This window comes from Podarcis vaucheri, assembly GCF_965113315.1.
Source record: "Podarcis vaucheri genome assembly, chromosome: 8".
NCBI classification, from domain to species: Eukaryota; Metazoa; Chordata; class Lepidosauria; order Squamata; family Lacertidae; genus Podarcis; species Podarcis vaucheri.
Window position 1 is genome coordinate 6,054,843 of NC_138766.1, and position 20,263 is coordinate 6,075,105.

At 41.6% G+C, this 20,263-nt stretch overlaps 2 protein-coding genes across 11 annotated transcripts in view; one reads left to right on the forward strand and one right to left on the reverse strand.

Annotated features, from left to right (window-relative positions):
* The window catches only part of LOC309538548 (ankyrin repeat and KH domain-containing protein 1-like), a 96,763-nt gene extending 80,060 nt beyond the window's left edge, over window positions 1–16,703 (forward strand). For 3 of the 10 annotated variants that reach the window (XM_082234123.1, XM_082234128.1, XM_082234124.1), the window contains 9 exons: window positions 1,641–1,787; window positions 4,582–4,692; window positions 5,535–5,684; window positions 5,793–7,405; window positions 9,567–9,776; window positions 11,200–11,451; window positions 12,914–13,089; window positions 15,715–15,879; window positions 16,184–16,703. In XM_082234123.1, coding sequence (XP_082090249.1) covers window positions 1,641–1,787; window positions 4,582–4,692; window positions 5,535–5,684; window positions 5,793–7,405; window positions 9,567–9,776; window positions 11,200–11,451; window positions 12,914–13,089; window positions 15,715–15,879; window positions 16,184–16,243 — 2,884 coding nt within the window. In that variant the 3' untranslated portion in view covers window positions 16,244–16,703. The remainder of the gene's footprint in view (window positions 1–1,640; window positions 1,788–4,581; window positions 4,693–5,534; window positions 5,685–5,792; window positions 7,406–9,566; window positions 9,777–11,199; window positions 11,452–12,913; window positions 13,090–15,714; window positions 15,880–16,183) is intronic. The other 7 variants (XM_082234125.1, XM_082234126.1, XM_082234127.1 and 4 more) reach the window with 7 other exon arrangements.
* Window positions 1–20,263, reverse strand: part of LOC309538758 (uncharacterized protein) — a 46,418-nt gene that overhangs the window by 12,261 nt on the left and 13,894 nt on the right. The gene's annotated exons all lie outside the window — the stretch shown is intronic.

Here is a 20,263-nt window from a genome sequence, read left to right on the forward strand (position 1 = left end):
TGTGGGCCTAATTAAGTCCCTTTAAAAGTTTCCCATGCTTGTTTTAGAGAGATCCTGTGAATACATGTTGGCTACAGGCCTGCGCTTCATGATTAGCTAGTTCCGTATTCTTTAAAAGATTCATACCTTACATTTCTTATAAATAGTACAAGGTACCTAAGAACATCACTATTAAAATAACAAAACATCAAGTTTTTACAAGATCTAAGCAGAGTTATGGGTGGGGTATAAATTGTTGTTGTTATATAGCATAAAAAGATAAAACAAATCTTTAAAAGCAACAACAGAAGATGAAACAATTACAACTGACGTATCTAAGTAGCTCAAAATCAGCCAGCTACTAAAACCAGATGTTATAGTCCAAAGTCAAGTCTTCTTTTTTAAACAAAAATATTTGGCATTCACTATAGTTTCAAGTGGCAGGAGCATGACAAACTTGTTGAGCACCAGGGCCTTGGTACAGCTATGGAGAAGGTCCTTTTCATGGTCACAGCCAGATGGATTTCAGTTATAGTTGCAATATGTACCAGTTTTGGTCTGCCCAGCCACACACAGGTTCTACCTCTGCACTATTCAAACCTTCTAGAACTAAACCTAGATACTTCTGGTGTAAAAGATCTGCTCTTTGACTATAGTGCTTGTGGCCTATGGGGTGAATTCCACATTTTTCTGTTCAGTTATCTTTTCAGCCACCATTTTACCATTAGGGAGAATTTCTTCTTTGTCTTTCATCCAAGTGCCATCTTCAGAATTTTCTAATTGAGTCTCTTCACATACCATGTAACATGAACTGGCCCAATACCCAAGTACCAGGTGGTTTTTGAGTACATTCTAGTCACAACCTTTGCATGGTGCTCCATATGTATTGTTCTACCTGGCCCCAGTTGTCAACTTAAGCTGAGTGAACACTTCAGATGTGGGCTATCCTTACCCTTGTTCATACGAAGATACCTGCATCCACTATCTCAATAACTAGCTTACCAATCTATGTTTGTGCCCCCACAAAAAAAACCACAAAGCTGAGGTTGCTTACCTGAAATTGATGTTTCCCACATAGTATCCGTGCATCTACACAGTTGGTCTTCCTTGTTGCAGGTAGCTGTATAACTATGATTCTTAAGTGCCAAGCAGGAAGTTGTGGTACATTTACACTACACTTGGGCAAATTGTTTGTGCCAAAAGTTAGTTTTAAATTCAAAAAGTTCTGAACAATGCTGTGCACAGGTTCATAACCTTTAAGCGTATCTGCATAATTACCACTCATAAGAACACTAGATTCAGGTAAGCAGGCTGTTCAACAGTCCCCCATCCCCTTTGTACATAATTAATGCAGCTGTTGCCACATAACACTTTACGCTGCCATTGTTATCAAAAGTTATTAATCTTTTATCAAAATAAGTGCCCCCCTACATAGTCATTAGCGCTGATCTGTTGATAGAGCTTCCTGCATTAGGAACAAATGTTCCATATTCTGTGCTCACCTGAACTCATCTGGAAATAGGATTATGCTGCCTGAGTGCTTGGAGGACTCTATTGATAACAATTTGTATCATTGACTTACATGGAATTCAGTAATTGGAATTGAGATTTGGATCGTTTGGTGGCAGGCAATCAATAATCAAACTTCTCTTTGCTTTTAGACTTGAAGGTGAAGCTAATCCAAACTCCTTAACAACAAGTTATAAATCTGTGTCCCTGCCTCTGACGTCTCCGAACATAAAGTTGAATCTGACTAGTCCAAAAAGAGGGCAAAAAAGAGAAGAAGGCTGGAAAGAAGTAGTGAGAAGGTAAGTTGTTTCATGCAGTTTCATGAATGGCATCTGACCAGTTTGAGCATGATTGGTAATTTGGTTAGTTTTGAATTGGGGGTGAAGGTTTGACAGTATACGAATGGTAGTGGATACACGTGTCAGATTTTTTTTTTAAGCACTTGGCATTTGCTAACGTTAACATACATTATAAGTCTTAAATGCTGTGGAGTTGAGCAAACATTAGGGTCACATGCTCTCTCCTATCACACAAACTTAAGTGTTCAGTAGCATCACATAAGCAGCACATACTCATGGATCCTAGTTCACACTGAAGGTTCTGCGAGGAGTTGAGCCTGAGGTTTGTGTATGCCCCCTATTATGTAAAGCTGAGATGCTGGGGGTGTGGGAAGCAGACTGTCAATTCTCTTGTCAGAGCCCTGTTGTTGTTGTTGTTGTTAAGTTAGTAAGGCTCGAGGATGCAGACAAGGTGCTTGGATTAGTCAGGGCAACCACTTAGGCTCTGGACCCTCGTGGCTGATAAAAAACTAGCAGTGAGGAGACAGCTGGCTGGGTCAGGCAGGTGATTCATGCCTTCTTACGAGAGGGGTTGGTCCCTGCCTGCTTGAAGGAGACAGTGGTAAAACTACTCCCGTTCTTGGGCAAGGTTCTAGAGTGGATGTTCATGCACCAGATTCAGGCGCTCTTTCTTAACCTCTTAGCAACTTTCAGTACCATCGGTTTCTGGAGCAGTTGTCTGCGTTGAGGGTAGGTGGCACCACTTTGCAGTGGTTCTGGTCCTACTTGGATGGTGGTTCTCAGAGGGTGATGCTTGGGGAGTGCTCTGCAGCCTCGTGGAACCGTCAATGTGGAGTTCCTCAGGGCTCGATTTTATCCCCTCTGCTGTTTACATGAAACCGCTGAGTGGGGTCATTTGGAATTTTGGAGTACGTTGTCAGCAATATGCTGATGACACAGCTCTACTTCACCTTAGCATCTGCAGGTGAGGCAGTGGGTGTGCTGGACCGTTTTCTTGCCTCAGTAATGGACCAGATGAGAGCCAACAAGCTGAAGCTCAGTCCAGATAAGACTAAGGCACTGGTCTGGATGGATGGGAGGTTGCCTGCTCTTGATGGGGTTATGCTGCCTCTGAAGGAGCAGGTGAGCAGCTTGGGGGACTCCTGGATCCTTTGCTGTCGCTTGAGCCTCAGGTGGCCTCAGTGGTGCTGATTGCCTTCCATCCGCTTCGGCTGGTGGCCCAGCTGTGCCCCTGTCTGGACAGGGATAGCCTAACTTCTGTTGTCTGTGCTCTGGAAACCTCTAGGTTGGAATACTGAAATGCATTATACGTAGGGCTGCCTCTGAAGACAGTTCAGAAACTTCAGCTGGTGCAGAATTTGGCAGCCAGGTTGTTTACAGGTGCAAGACAGTTTGAGCATATACTGATCCTGGCCAGACTACACTGGCTGCCAATCAGCTTCCAGACCCAATTCGGAGTGCTGGTTTTGACCTATAAAGCCTTAAGCAGCTCAGGACTGCAATACCTCAAGGACCAACTCACCTCATATAAACCAACCCGGAGCCTGCAATCGTCATCTGAGCCCTTCTCTGTGTGCCTCCTCCATGAGAAGTCTAGAGGGTGGCAACAGGAGAATGGGCCTTTTCCGCAGTGGCTCCCCATTTGTAGAAGGCTCTCCCCAGAGAGGTCCATCTGGCACCTTCATTATATATCTTTAGGCACCAGGCAAAAACATTCCTCTTCAACCAGGCCCTTGGCTGATTGATATTCTACACATAGCTGTCAGTGTTTCCCTTTTTTAAAAAAGGGAAATTCCCTTATTCCAAATAGGGTTCCTCGCAAGAAAAGGAAAAAGTTGATAGCTATAATTCTATAGTTTTTAAAATGTGTTTGTGAGAAGAGGGTTTTTTGTTTTAACTACTTACTTTGTTCTTCTATCTTGTATTTTTATCTTGTGAACTGCCTTGAGATGAAGGGCAGTATATAAATTTAATAAATAAATTATTATTATTAATTAAATTTCTGTACTACCCTTCATCCGAGGAGCACAGGCCTATTTACAATATAAAAAGTACACTTAATAGAGGCAAACAATACAGAGCTTTTAGAAGCCATGTGAACTGCTTTTCAGTACAGGAAACTTTGACATTTTAAATCTGAGCCGGTAATATGAAACTATATACTTTTCCATTTGTAACAGTTCTGATGTAACTTTTTTCTTGGCTGCTGATGAATTTGTAAACATATTAACAATAGTGAATTTTGTAGAAATATGTATGCTTCCAAAGCCTTCCCTCTCTGTCAAGAAACTATTTTAAAAAGAGATATTTTGCTATCCTAACAGAGCTATAGATTCTGCCCTGTCTGGAGCACAGTGATTCTAATGAAGTACTTAATCCTGTTGAAATGGGGAGGACAATAAGCCATTAACTGCTCAACTGATTTCAATAGGCCTTAAATGGGCTGCCATCTAAATTATGCACAATTTCAGGTTCCATATGCCTATCACACCAGTTTCTTAAAATTTTTAGTCTTGACTAATCTAGGGTATAATTAGAACATGTTTTGGAAGTGCCTACAATAGTTCCATATGTGTAGAGCTGAGTAGATCTGGGACCTGCTAATATCTGGCTTGGAGATCCCTTGGGTTTCCATAGAGATTGATAATATATATGTAACAAATAAAACAGGGAGAACGAGAGAACTCGTTCTCGTTTTCTTGTCTGGACCTGAGCTTGGAAATGTATGACTTGGCTCTCTTTTCATCTCTTGCCTAGAAAACTAATGAAAAATTGTATTTTGTATCCTTGACAGGCAAGTAGGCAGAGTTTTAAAGGACCCTTCCCCTAGCAACACTCTGCAGTCAACGCCAATTGAACAGTTTCAGCTGCAGAGAGGCGGACGCTGTCTTTCAGGAGCAAAAAGGTACGTTGGTGGCATTCAAAAGTTCTGCATTGGAGTTGAAGGGGATTTATGAATAGGCTGTAGATTAGGCTGTGGGTGGAATCAGTGAGGGTTTAGAACTTCAGGGAGTGTGGATTACAGGGGTTTATGTATCACTTTCGGAACTGAGCTGAAGAGAGGAAGAAAATAGGATCCATGTGAGGAAGTGCTGGGGAAAGGGCTTTAAAACTTCCAATGCTGCTGGAATTGTTGGAGGGAATGTCATTTTTTAAAATAACTAAAGGAAAAGATAGGGAGTCAACAGGTACAAGATATATAATAACAGGGATTTTTTTTTAAAAAAACACACCAAAAACCTTTCCATGCCTTTCAGCACACATGGAGTTTCTTCATTAGTGTTTTCAGAGCTGTAGAGTAAAATATGTGGTATATCTCCAGTTCTAAAGCATGCATAGCAGTTAAAAGGCATAGTAACCATTCAGTTTGTCAGTAATACTCATATTCTCAAGGGGGGCTTTTTAAAAGTTTGTCAGTTAATGTGTGAATTACAGTAGCATTATCTTAAGAGCTATTAGCCTAAGTTAAACAAAAATTCACATGCCCAGAACACACATCTAACAAGTCCCAGAATATCCACAAGAATATCACTTAACTACCCTGAGATGCCTGTCTAGTTATCAAAATGACATGCTATAATATTTGGTTAAAGGTAAAGGACTCCTGGACAGTTAAGTCCAGTCAGAGGCGACTATGGGGTGCAGCTCTCATCTCGCTTTTCAGGCCAAGTATATAATAATACTACCTAAATCTCTTAAACTTAAAAGCAGGAAGCCCTCAAAACATTTATAATTTTTGTCATTTAGGTCAAAAAAGCTCTCTGTCCCAGCATCCGTTGTTTCTCGAATAATGGGAAGAGGTGGGTGCAACATCACAGCAATCCAGGATGTCACTGGTGCTCACATTGATGTGGACAAACAAAAAGATAAAAATGGAGAGAGAATGATCACAATAAGGTAGAGTGCCTAAAATCTAATGTTTAAAGCTCATGTTTTTCAAATGGATTTAAGTTGTACTGAACTGAGGCTTGTGTTCTAAAGATGATCCTGCCTTCTCTATTTCAGGGGTGGAACAGAATCAACAAGATATGCAGTACAACTTATTAATGCCCTTATTCAAGATCCTGCCAAGGAACTGGAAGATTTAATTCCTAAAACTCATATAAGAACACCTGCTTCCAGCACCAAGTCAGTCCATACAAATTTTTCATCTGGCGTCAGTACTGCTTCAGCATCAAACAAAAACTCATTTCCCCTTGGAGCTCCATCTCTTGTCACCTCTCAGTCATCAACGCTGTCTACCTTCCAGTCTGCTAACAAATTAAGCAAGAATGTCCCTGCAAACGTGCGCTCTTCTTTTCCAGTCTCTCTTCCCTTAGCTTATTCCCACCCTCACTTTGCCATATTGGCTGCCCAAACTATGCAACAAATTCGTCACCCTCGCTTACCGATGGCCCAATTTGGAGGAACATTTTCAACCTCTCCAAACACCTGGGGACCATTCCCAGTGAGGCCAGTTAACCCAGGCAGCACAAATAGCTCTCCAAAGCATAACAGTTCAAGTCGCGTAGTTAACCAGAACGGCAATATTTTGCAGCCTGAATCCACGGGTTTAGCTCCCACTTGTCCTGGTACTGTCTCTTCAGTAGTTGCATCCTCCCAGCCACTCTGTGTTACAAGTAACCGGACTCCATCATCAGTCAGGAAACAGTTGTTCGCTTGCGTTCCTAAAACAAGTACCATGACGACAGCGATCTCAACTGTGACAACTACATGTAGCACACTGCCTTCAGCTTCTCCTGCACCTGAAAACATGGGGCATGTTCCCACTACATTTCTGCCCGCTAGTGTTCCCCAGGCACAGCAGTCTGCACTTAAAACAGATGCTGTTTCTTCTGCCCCAGTACCCAAAGAAAAGGCATCAACACCAGAACAATCTGTTGGAAACGCATGTGTGCCATCATCGGTTGCTGCTAGCAGCAATATCTCATCTGGCAGCACTTCAGGAGTCATAGAAACGTGCACATCAAGCAGTCCTGCACCTCCAAACAATGCGCAAGATGAAACACTGCCGACCAATATGTCTGACTTAAGTCCTCCCATATCTATGCCTTTCTCTTCCAGTTCAGAACCTACTCCATTAAGCTTAGTGTCACCTAGATCGGTTGCTACGGATAATCAGGACAATGGTACCTTACCTCAGTTAGCTGTACCAGCACCCCGTGTCTCTCACAGAATGCAACCTAGAAATTCATTTTATTCAATGGTACCAAATGCAAACATACATCAGGAACCTCAGTCCATTTTTGTTACAAATGCAGTACCTTTGACACCTTCGCAAGGGCCACCACCCACAGTTCAGCTGTCATCGCCCATGAACGTTATGAACGGTTCTCAGATGCATATTAACCCAGCAAACAAATCCTTGCCTCCTACATTTGGCCCAGCAACACTCTTCAATCACTTTAGCAGTCTTTTTGATAGCAACCAGGTGCCAGCTAACCAGGGATGGGGAGACTGCCCACTGTCCACACGAGGAGCAGCAGACCAACCTTACACTGTCCAGTCTACGTTTTTGGGTAACTCTGTGATGGGGCACATGGAAAATGTGCATCCTGATAACTCCAAGGCTCCAGGGTTCCGGCCTCCTTCCCAGAGAGTTTCAACTAGTCCTGTAGGTGAGTTGCTATGTTCTGCATGGAAAGGAATATAATTCTTCGTGGCCTCTTGATAGCAATTGAAAAACTTCCCCAAACTTTAAAATTGTTTCTGTGATCCTGAACCAGAGGAACACTGAAAACAAGAATTGTGTTGGGTCTTTGATTGTTTTTACCCAGTTGATATTTTCTTCATAATGTGACTTAATATAACCAAGAGATGAGGGAATTGGTGTGACTCTGTAGAATGAACGTTGGCACACAATATTGGTTCAGGTAACTCCTGTGAAATGATGGGGGAAACAGAACATCCTAAAGAAAAATTCTGGCCCATATAGAGGATGGGGACTTTTTGTTTAATCCTTCGCATACCTGCATACCAGTCCCTCCCCTTTCCTGTTTCTCTCTTCCTCTAAGACAAGATAATGTGATTCATTGATAAGTTAGCCTTATTCTTTACTCCATAACAAAATGGAACCAAAAGTTGCATTTTAGGAAAATGTTTCTCAGCATTCCACCTATTAACGCTTTGCTCTGCTTTTTTTATTTTTGAACTCTTGTTAGAACCATAATGAGATAAAAATAAGTTGCATAATTAAATAGGAAGTGGAAGGATGGCCATTCCCTCTGTTGCTGATTGGTGGTGTTGACCAGTTTTAATTGCAGTCAATACAAGCCACACTCTTTGATTATGTTATGCTTGCACTAAGGTTTTGCATTGTGCTTTATACTTAGCAGATGATATTTCCTCTTCAGTCACCTCTGAGATTTCTCAGATTCTCAAACTTGAATTCCAGTAGGGTTCAGTTTAAAAAAAACCAAACCCATTCTGAATCTTTGCTGATGCTGTTTACATATATTTATCTTTGACACATTGATGTAATAACCAATTGCTGAGCATAGGCAGCATTTCTAAGCCTCAGTCCTGATAGTACTAACCTTTACAGAGACCATAATGGGTAAAATAAGATTAAGAAGGATTTTACTCAACTTGCTGCTGTTCATAGTTTAAACCAAGTTCTGCATGACATGGGCATTATATCCTTGTGACCTGTTTATGTGAATGCCATTGTGAGAAAATTATGTGTGTACTAATGGACATAAAGGAGACTTGTGGGATGTTAATTTAGAAGCCTTTCAACCATCCACTATGTGGTGGCATTTAAAGAACAAGCAAACCCGAATAGTGACCCTCAGTTATCCCACAGTCATTCTGGGGATGAAGTGAGGCCCTGTAAGAACTCTTAAAATACACCACGCAACAAACCACATAGAGAGAGGTAAAGTGGAAAAGCACCAATATTCAGCCATCTGGGGAGGCGTTCTCGCTAGTTTAGAACCTAAATACGCAAGCAAAATAGCTTAATCAACCATGAGAAAATGGTCTTGAGCAGCAGACTATCCCATTATTGGCTTTTGCTGCAAAAGAGGAGCAAAATATTTTCATTGAGTCTACAGAAGGGATGGGGAATCTGTTCCAGATGTACGGTATTTGAATTTATCTCAGCAAATGTGGCCAGTGGGCAGAGATTATGGGAACTGTAGTCCCAACAACATCAGGTTAACCACTCCTGGTCTGCTTCATCTAAAAATGTGGTTTTGAATTGAATTCTACGCTGGTTGTGTTTTCTTCCCTGAAGTTTTGAAAAATGTTTAATGCCTGCAGTAAGAGTGATAGTTTAATGTTGTGAAATGCTCACATCAAGCCAGGTTGGTATTAGTGTGACCCAGTCTGAAAATATTTGCACTGCAAAACTATACAGGTAACTGCCATTTTGAGATTACTGTATATACTGGGAATTTGACCAGTTTGGCAATAACAAATAATTTCCCCTATCTTGGCTTAACTATTTATGCCAACTCAACTATGCACAGAACATCTATAAATGTTCTCCTTAATTTTAGGTAGGATTGTGAAGAGCAGTTCATGCTAGAAGCAAGTAATATTTAAAACACAGGATGTAATTAATTATTATATGGGCAGGCTAGAAAAATCCCAAATGTAACACAGCCCTATTTAATGATAGAAATCAAGATAAATGAGAATCTGTTTATCCTACAAACCTCATCAGATTACGATGGGAGGGTTTCTGTAATTCATAGAATAACTGGGTAACAAGTAGGGTCTTTGGAGTTATTTTCTCAGACATAATCATATTAATTGTAGACTTACCTTCTCTAGATCCATCCAGCAGCTCCTCAAACTCCTCTTCAGCGCCTATGGCTGGTTTTTCAGCAAACATTCAAGGAGCACGGGTTTATCTTCAAGGGCCAGCACCTGTTGGGACCCCCAGCTTTAACAGACAGCATTTTTCACCACACCCTTGGACAAGTGCTACAAATTCATGTAGGAGTTTTGGGGGTCTGTCTAATTCAACTCTTCAGTCTGTTGGTATTGACCTTTTTGCTGGCTGTATGATTCTAACACATAAATTTGTTTTCAGCATTAATTAAAGAAATTGAGGCAATTTTAAAAGATGAAATTACTGAACTGCTTAAAAGGGGCCAAATTAGACATAACATGCAGTCACATGAAGGTTCCCCTTCCTTTTCAGAGAGTTTGAGTAGAAGAATAGATGGAGTGAGGGTTGCTTGACTTTTCCCATCTGGCTTTCCCTACACACAAATCTGTCACAATTATTTTTCTCTCTGTTGGAAGGAAGATAAAGATACGCTTCCCATTTCATTGTTTACCCACTCAAATTTGCAGCTCCCTATGACCACTGCTGGCCTTAAAAACAATTTAAAGGAAATATGCATGCAGTTGCACATTTGCTTTAGTTTAGACCCATTACTTTTAAACTGCCCCTATCTATCCATCTATCTATCTATCTATCTATCTATCTGATCCCAGACAAATTAAGAATATCTGAATGTAAATACGTGATGCTTAAGTCAAGTTATAGATTCAGCTAGAGAGTTGGTCTATATAGGATGCTTGCTGAATGAGATCAGCTCTTGATAATTTTGTTTGTTCAGCAGTGATTTGGAGGAGGCTGCAGTTATACACCACAAGGAAGCTGCTGGCTGGCTGCCTTTGGGTTATTTCTCCCCTTATCTCTCTCTTTAGTGGCTTATTTATCCTAGACATTGGTGTATGGAGATGGGAAGATCAGTTGAGTGCTTGTTAACAGACCACTACACAGTCCAGTCTGTTTCATAGATCAGTCATGGAGAAAACGTTCCTTTTAAGCTTAGTAAATAAACTAGAGAGCCATTGGCTCCTATGTCAGTCAGGGACAAAGAACAATAAACCTGGCAGATAGCTCTGAAGTATAAAAGTTTAAAGAGCCTAGATAACTTAGGCAGGGAGTCCCAGCTTTTTGTTGAGGCTGATGATTAGAGACACTTGGGGAAGGGAGGGAGACCCTTTTGGCCGACAAGTCAGATCTCAATCTCCTTGCAGTGCATGGGCCACCTTTGGCAGGTGAGCAATCCCAGCCACCTGTCAGAATTGTCCAATAAGAAGTGGTCTGCTTTGCCAATGCATTCCCTGAAGCATGTTCTCAAACAGCTCCTTGATGGATGTACAGTTTTGAAGACATGAGCTAATAATAAACAATATCATGAAGCACCATGTTATAACCTAATTTAAGATGCATTAAAATTCAAAACACAGTTTTCATCTATTTCAAAATACTGATACAGTACTATACAAAAAATGTTTTTAGTATTTAAATCCCACTGATTTCAGTAGAAGTGTACTTTTGCTGAAGCATTGAGAATTTCATCTCTAGTGGAAGCATCCTAGAGCAGCAGTTAAGGTAACTCAGCATTTCATGTGTGATAAAGCAAGAGAACTGTTTTTTCATCAGGTGAATCTCCTATTCCATCAGTTTCCTCGGGATCATCCTCGCCCCTTTCAGCTGCTTCTGCACCTTCTTCTCTGGGTCAGCCAAAATCAGGGAGCACAGCACAAGATCGAAAGGTGCCACCGCCTATTGGAACAGAAAGACTTGCTAGGATTCGTCAAGGAGGTTCTGTCACACCTACCCCCTTGGGAACCAACTTTGCAGCTCCTGTTGGACACAGTGGTATCTGGTCATTTGGTGTTAACAATGTTTCAGGTGAGTATCTCAAAGGAAATGAGAGTTAAATAAAACAGTAATTTGCAAATACAGGATAAGGGTTCCCAGCCGTATTATATCAAGCTCTTGAGCTTTTCACTAAATAAATCCTAAAGAGTCCATTGTTTAGACAGAAATTATTTAAACATCTTTAGTACTCTAAACATGTATTCCTGCACATTGTGCTTTTCCTACTTTATGCAGGAGTGGAAATCTTCCATGCAGGAATTTAATAATGCCCGTAGTAGCCCTGAATAGAAGAGTGTTTCTGAGAATAGCCAGGAAGGTGGCTAAAGAAGTGGAGCTGCAGGAAAATAAGTCTATACAGGGATACAGAACTGTTGCATGGCAGAAAGTTCAGAGAAAGGGGAGTAGGAAAAGTGGCTGATAGTGAGCCTTGTGTGAAAGGAATGAAGACACATGAGTAGAGAGAGCTCCAAAGCGAATCTTCAAGTCAGTGCAATGCTTCCCATGGAGTCAGTGTAGGAAACTGGAAAGGGGTGATCGGTATGGAGGAGACACAATGGTTTAGAAGAGGCATTCAGAGCAATTGAAGATTTTTTCGATAAGTAATTTTCAGTAAATTGGATACGGAAGACCATTGAAAGGGCGTATAGTGGCTAGATGAGAACCTGGAGATACCAAAACGGAAGTGGTGCCAGGGTGTGACAACTTCTAGGATATGGGAAGAAAGGGGGGGGGGAATACGTGCCTTTGATGTGCAGTGATCAGACCCCAAATAAGGGAGGTACTGGCAAAAAGGGAACCCTATGATAGCAGCTGGAGTTTTAATTCCTGGTTTTTTTACTGCAGCATTTTCTATATCAGAAGAGGCAAGTCCTTTTGAATTTCAAATAGTAGTTTGTATCTTGGGGAGTAGGTATTGCTGCAGTGAATCAGTAAGTGAAGTTTCAGCTACTACCAAGTAGTTCTGTTGTGCAGATATGTCCTGCTAGCACCATGTTTGGCTTGAGACATTGGCGGGACACTTAAGAGAAGTGACTGAAAGTACAAGAGGATGTTGGTGAGGAGGGAAAAGGACAACTTACCCTTAAATGGCAGAGCAATTGTTTTGCATGGAGGTAGTCCCAGGTTGAATCCCTGGAATCCCCAGTTAGAAGGATGACACAGAACTATCTCCTGCTAGTCACAGATGGGCTAGATGGGCAAGCATTTTGTTATGATAAAGCAGTTTCTCATGCTCCTAAACCTCAGGCCACAGGAATCTCAGGAGGGTGGCAGATAAACTTTGTTAAAGGACACAGTCATTAATCTTGGAGAATGAGGACAGAGAACTGGTCCTTGGATTTGCCATGGAAAGGTCACTTCCCTTGAAGAGCAGTGTGTGTGGAGTTGGGTTGGCTCTTCCTGCAGCAGGAAGGAGCTTTTCTAACTTTGGGGTAATAAGATTAATACGAGAGATTTTTCTGATCCCTAAACAAGTGCTTCGTTCTCTTTCTAGAAGGCATGTCAGGTTGGTCTCAGCCTGTCATGGGAAATCATCCAGTGCATCAGCAGCTGTCGGACCCTGGCACCTTTTCCCAACATCAGCCGATGGAGAGAGATGACTCTGGAATAGTGGCACCCTCAAATATTTTCCAGCAGCCTATGCCGAACAGCTTTGTAGATTTCTCTAAAGTACGCTTTCAAAAGTTTCTCTCTCTCACTTGCACACAGTCATACTATGCACAGACCTCCACACAGTTGCTTCAAATCAAACTAAATCATACAGCTGTAGAACATTCTTAATAATAATAATAATTTATTATTTGTACCCCGCCCATCTGGCTGGGTTTCCCCAGCCACTCTGGGCGGCTTCCATAGAAACCAAAAAACACTTAAAATATCATACATTAAAAACTTCCCTGAACAGGGCTGCCTTAAGATGTCTTCTGAATGTCAAGTAGTTGTTTATAATTTTGACATCTGATGGGAGAGCGTTCCACAGGGCGGGCGCCACCACCGAAAAGGCCCTCTGCCTGGTTCCCTGTAGCTTTGCTTCTCGCAATGAGGGAACCGCCAGAAGGCCCTCGGCGCTGGACCTCAGCGTCCGGGCAGAACGATGGGGGTGGAGACCCTCCTTCAGGTATACTGGGCCGAAGCCATTTAGGGCTTTAAAGGTCAACACCAGCACTTTGAATTGTGCTCGGAAACGTACTGGGAGCCAATTCTTAGAATTTGTAAGGTCCAATTCTTAGAATTTGTATTCTCAATGGAAGCTGTTTATGAACATTGGAGGCTTCTCAGCTTCCAGTCCTTCCAGAATAGCATCACTTCTGTTTGTCTGGGGTGTCTAATAGGCAATTTGTGCTAATTGGGGATAACATTCTGCATTGCTTGCAGTTTTGTGTATTAATATGTATTGTTGTGTATCTTCTTGTTCCACTTGCCTACCTGCCAAACCCCTTCTCCCCCCCCCCACCTGGCCATTCCCTCATTCCTTTACACCTCACTCACCCCTTGCCTGTCTCCTTACAGCTCACCCCAAGTCCCACCCCCTTTTAAAGGAGGGGAGAGATGCTTCAATTTTCTCTGAAGTGTCTTCCTTCTGTTAAACTTTGGTGCAGCTGTGTTTAGCAAAGAGAGGGAGGTGCTTCACAGAGCAATTGCTTGCACAGCTGCCTATCTGCTGTTCTGTTGTCACACTGGAGTTGGTGTGCCCGGCTATTGGCAGCCATGCGAACTGCCAGGTGGCAACAGCCTTACATTTTGATGTGTATAGGAAAGAAGAGCCTGTTACACAGTAATATAGTTACTCTTGAGTATCCAGGATTGTATATGTACTGTGGAGAGGAAAACTTCCCAAACTACTGGTTTACGGGTGGAATTCAACATGGTGCTCTTCCAATCATTCTGTTTGCACAAGCATCCCAACTTGCCTGATTGAACAGACCTCCCAACACTGTTCAGGAGGTTTTTCCTGACCCCCTCAAGCCAGTTGGGAAGCCCCACTTCCTATGCAGAATTCCTTGTGCAGGGTTTCTGTTGGTGGGGGCTGTTAGGTGAATCCCACCCTATTTGTTTATAAGTTGTCCTGGAACTGTAGAGGGTTAAAAGAACCTTAATAACAGCCATGTTATAATTATACCAAAATTAGCACAAAACCCCAAATGGAAAACCAGCAGAATCAAATACAATATATAGCATATAACTATAGGTAAAGGTAAAGGGACCCCTGACCATTAGGTCCAGTCATGGCTGACTCTGGGGTTGTGGCGTTCATCTCGCTTTATTGGGTGAGGGAGCTGGCGTACAGCTTCCAGGTCATGTGGCCAGCATGACTAAGCCGCTTCTGGCGAACCAGAGCAGCGCATGGAAACGCCGTTTACCTTCCTACCAGAGCGGTACCTATTTATCTACTTGCACCTTGACGTGCTTTCAAACTGCTAGGTTGGCAGGAGCTGGGACTGAGCAACGGGAGCTCACCCTGTTGCGGGGATTCAAACCACCAACCTTCTGATCAGCAAGTCCTAGGCTCCCAGCATATAACCATAGCAGCCATTAAATATGTTTTGTACATTAAAGCATCAACCACATTGCAGAGACTTAAAGTCTTGTAGAACAGAAAAATATTAACATGGAATTGAAAAGATAACACAGGGCAGGCTTCACTGGGAAGAACATTCTATGATTGGAGTCCACCCAACAGAAATGGCTCTCATGTCTGAGCTTTAGTTGAGTGTGTACTGATGGGCATTCTGGAGCCCACAGGCACAGTGTTGGTGTCCCCTACCTTAGAGTACAGTAGGTAAATGCTATTAGGCACAAAGGTCTGTTAGGTCCAATGTCCCAGTTTACATAATATCTTGTGGGCAGGACCAGATTTATTATGATAGAAGAGGGATTTAATTGGTAAGGAAAGCAGTATAAACATTAATTTGGATGGGAAAATTTGGGAACTGCTCTGGCTTTGGTTTGCTAGAATGTTCACAAATTTTCAACAATATGCTGGTATCAAATAAATGAATCTTACCTCGTTAGGCAGCTTCTAAAAGAGGCAGATAGGTGCTAAAATGTGCTTTTATATTATATGATGAATGTAAAAATATAATGTAGGGTTGACAAAGATACATTATTCTAATTTAGAACATGATTTGGTTAGTCTATGCTCAGGAGCCTCTTAGAGGCGGTGTAGAATTCTTGCAGATAATCTCTGCATAACAGTAGCATTGTACTCATTAGTTACCACAAATAAAATTGCTACTGATCTGTAAGCCTGTTTCTCTGCTACCATTTTCTGTAAATTGCCGTGTCTCTCCTTAGGGCCTTCCAATTTCCATGTATGGAGGCACTATTATCCCGTCTCATCCTCAGCTAGCTGATGGACCCGGTGGGCCTCTCTTCAATGGACTGCATACTCCAGATCCAGCGTGGAATCCCATGATAAAGGTGGTCCAGAATTCAACAGAATGTACCGATGCTCAGCAGGTGCAGTAATTAATGCTTTTTTGTACTGTTAAATTTTCAAACATCTGCCTTAAATAATATAATTGAATTTTTGTAAGAGTACTAGGAGTGTCTTCATTCTTCCATCCTAATGTTACATTTTCCTTAAGTGTACTTCAAAATGGAGTCTTGGTGGGATAGCTGATCATTAAATCTGGGTGTTGGGGCCAAGCTTTAGTCAGCTAGAACTTGGTTTTTTGCACCACTTGATTCTGTAGGTCTTTGTATAGTGGTGTTGGAGCCATACTCTGAAATTAACTATTTTGTGATGTTTCTCCTCCTGTAGATTTGGCCTGGCACCTGGGCGCCTCACATTGGAAACATGCACCTCAAATACGTCAACTGATTTAGGAGGGCCTACCTTTTTCTTTCCTTTTCTTTTTTTTAAGCCTTGTTTGGAGAAACATATGACCTTGGAAGAACTTGGGAATTTTTTTAATGTGCCTAACTAAGCAATTTTTCTGCGGGCTATAACAAGAGAAACTTGTTTGCCCATTGTGTAAGAACAAAATGAGTTACCTATTCAACTGATTCTGTTCTCCAGTTAGTTTAGCCATTTTGAACTCAAAATCGGATGAACCTAGTGCTTTTGGCTAAACACTACTGAATGCTACTTGTATGCAGCAGAGAACTAGATGAGTACATGATTTCAACCTTTTAGGGTGATAAATACATGTATAATTGTTTACATACTTAAAAGGAAAAACGTTGAGTAAATTTCATGTCGTATAGTGGCTCTACTTTATGTAGCCTGTATTAATGTGAAATATTTACCTGAATATTCAATAAAAAGATGAACATTATAAGTTTTGTGTAATGATCTTAATGAAATACCAGTTGCAAGATTGTACCGTTGGATTGGTACTGTCAGTACTTAATTTTAAGATCGTTAATAGATTCCCAGCACTTTTAGAAAACTGTTGTACTATATACAACACTGTTGCCAGTACTATTACCTGTTCTGGTAATTGATAGAAAGTCAGAGAAATATAGAATTTGGTTGAATCACTGGACAGCCATGGTGGCTGACTCCTCAGCACTGTAGCCAAGGGTAACTTTATTCAGCGGACACAGTCTACCAGGTTGTGTTAAAGTAGGTACTCAGAAATCTAACACAGAACAAACCAACCAAAGAATCTTCAGCAGGTGTTAAGTGTACATATAGCAACACATCAAGCTCCTTCACTTAAGTAACAGATTCATATTTAAGTACACATTCCATACCAACCTAAGGTATCTATACCCAACATATACCTCAGAACTAAAATTAAATTATCTTTAAACATGGAAAATTCTTCTCTGACTTCAACTCTCAAAAATGGACTTGCAGAGTTACGAGATGCTATGCCAAAGCCATGTTTCTTCCTTGGGAAGTGGGTGACTTTACTGTGCTGGTGCCCTAAGTCATATTTCATAGCGATGCTCTAAAACTGGCTGCTTTAATATGAAACCTCAACATCAGTTAATTAACTTGTCACACAGGTTGTCATATTTCTGGATTTGGAAGAGCTTGCCATGCAGAAGCAGAAATACTAAGTTGTGTTTGGCTGGAGTGCACAGAAGAAAGCTAATTTGTTTCTAACACAACGGGGCTTGCCAGCAGGCCACACACTCATCTCCTTCACAGTGTGGCCCAGTAATGAAACTAATTGCTGACTAGGGATCATAGAATCATAGAGTTGGAAGAGACCACCAGGGCCATCGAGTCCAACCCCCTGCCAAGCAGGAAACCCCATCAGAGCACTCCTGACATATGGTTGTCAAGCCTCTGCTTAAAGACCTCCAAAGTAGGAGACTCCACCACACTCCTTGGCAGCAAATTCCACTGTCGAACAGCTCTTACTGTCAGGAAGTTCTTCCTAATGTTTAGGTGGAATCTTCTTTCTTGTAGTTTGGATCCATTGCTCCGTGTCCGCTTCTCTGGAGCAGCAGAAAACAACCTTTCTCCCTCCTCTATGTGACATCCTTTTATATATTTGAACATGGCTATCATATCACCCCTTAACCTCCTCTTCTCCAGGCTAAACATGCCCAGCTCCCTTAGCCGCTCCTCTAAGGGAAAAGGCAGCTCATCACCTAAATAGTACAAGGCTGCAGATGATACACTGGTGCACTTAGTCTTTTGGTAACCAAGATGCAGGACTCTGTATCTGCCCACAATAAATTTGATTATTATACACAATCAGTAAGTTCTCCAAATGCTCAGGATGTAGAGAAGAATTGGGAATCTGTAATTCTATGTAGCAGTTCAATTGCCAAGCTCACCCAGTGAGTTTAATACTTGAAAGGGGTTTTGAACTAAGATCTTCCTGTTCAGTTCCTACCCCCTAGAGCATCGGTAGGGAACCTTTTTGGCCTGGCAGGCCAGATCTGTGTAACTTCCCTACCCCGTGGCCAACTTTAACAGATGGGCAGAGCCCACCCACCTGCCAAAGTTAACCCAAAGGAAATACACCCGCTAAGCTGGATTGGCTCCCACCCATCACCTGACTTCACCCAGCTGGGTGAAGTCAGTTGATGGACAAGTAGACATGGTTCAGTGGGGTTTTTGTTAATCTAAATACTGCAATATGTAAAGTGAATTGAGAGTAGATTCCCATTTATAGAAGTGTGATCTCAACTGCCAAATCTGGTCACCTTATGACATCAAAGTTCCAAGATACATCAGTACCTTTTTGCACATTGTTCCAGCCTGCCTGAACACACAAAATTCCCAGGTGAAGAAAGAGTCTTACTAATTTGCAGGGTTTTGAACGTTACATTCCACAGATGTAAATTTTGAGGAAGAGATGTTTACCTGTCCTTTACAAGTGCAAAACACATAAAATAGTGGTTTAGGGTTTTTTAAATCTCCACTGCACCCAAATTCCTGGGTTGGAAGCAAGTCTGGCTTCCTTCATTTCTGATACACATGACTAGGAATGTAGCCTGTACAAACTCAGCTGGAATGTGTTATTAGGACAAAGACTAACCTCTGGTGGCAGCAAGAGCAGCACATTTCCTCCTTTTGTGAGAGTTTTGTTAAAGAGTGATTAAATGGAGGACATGGATGTTTATAACCAGCCTTAGGAGCAAGATTTTGACACACACTTCTCATTTTCAGGGCTGTACCATGTGCATTTGTTAGTGTCTGTTTGGTTGCATCATTCTGATAGTCTGTCCAAGTTGTGTTTGTCGAGCAGCTCGTCTAGACCACCTGGGGGTGGTGGAGGGAATTCCACTACAATGCTGTTAGTGAATCTTTATGGTATCAAGAAAAAAACAATCCTTAAAGCTAACAGTGAAAAAATTGTTTGGTACAAATTGCAAAATGACCTTAATCAAGGGCTTTCACCTCAGTCTTTTATAACCAACAATCCACTGCTAATGGATAAATCTCCACACCATACATAATTATATAAAACACTACCCTATGCTACAAACATAGCCTTTCTTAGTGGGAAAGGTACTGCAGGTCCCCATTCATTTTTATTACCCTACGATACTATGTGATGGGCTTGTCAGAATTGTGCAAAGTATTCCAAGTGTGTCTGCACTGCAACTACGTATTAGGACATTACAGTACTGACAGTTGTATTTTAGTCCTCTTCCTTATAATCAAAGCTACCACATATATCCAACATTAGCCGGAAGTATGACTAATTTTGGATGTTACTAAGTATCTCTCGGATGGGGAGAATATTTTTTTATTCATGAAAGAAGATAGAATACAGAAAAGAAAAATACAGCTAATAGCCTTTAAATACATTAGGACAATTCACAAATCATATCCATAAATTAAAATATTGAAGTCAGGAGGATTTTACAGCACCAGAGTATCGATCAGAGTTCACAACTATATCCCTGTATCCCGGTATTTAGAGATCTTCTGAAGAAAAACTTTTAATATCCATATTGTGTGGTGCCGGTAACAAGTTCTAGACGTTGGTATATTGTACTAGGATCATGTGGCTGTTGCATGAAGAAAAAAATATTCCAAACCGGGGGGGGGGGGAGTTTAAATCTCTGCTTAATCCAAGCTGATAATTTAGTTTCTCTGCTATTGGGAAGTAAATCACTGGATACAATTGCTATTGTTTTTCAGTGTTGGTGTTGCAGTGTTGGGAGGTTGTTCTTAGAACACTTGAGAGAAGAGGAGCAAAATCATAGGGCAACCCTTGGTCACAACTCCATGGGTTAGTCTGGAGCTAAACAATGAGTCTGGGTTCAGACAACACACTAAGCCAAACTATGGCTTAGCTCAGCATGGCAGAAGAGAAAAGTGGCTGCTGTCTCTTCTCCTAGAGCCCATGTGCTCATACTAAGCCATGGTTTGGTTTAACATAATGTGTGAATCATGCCAACATGTAGACTGTTGGCAATGTCC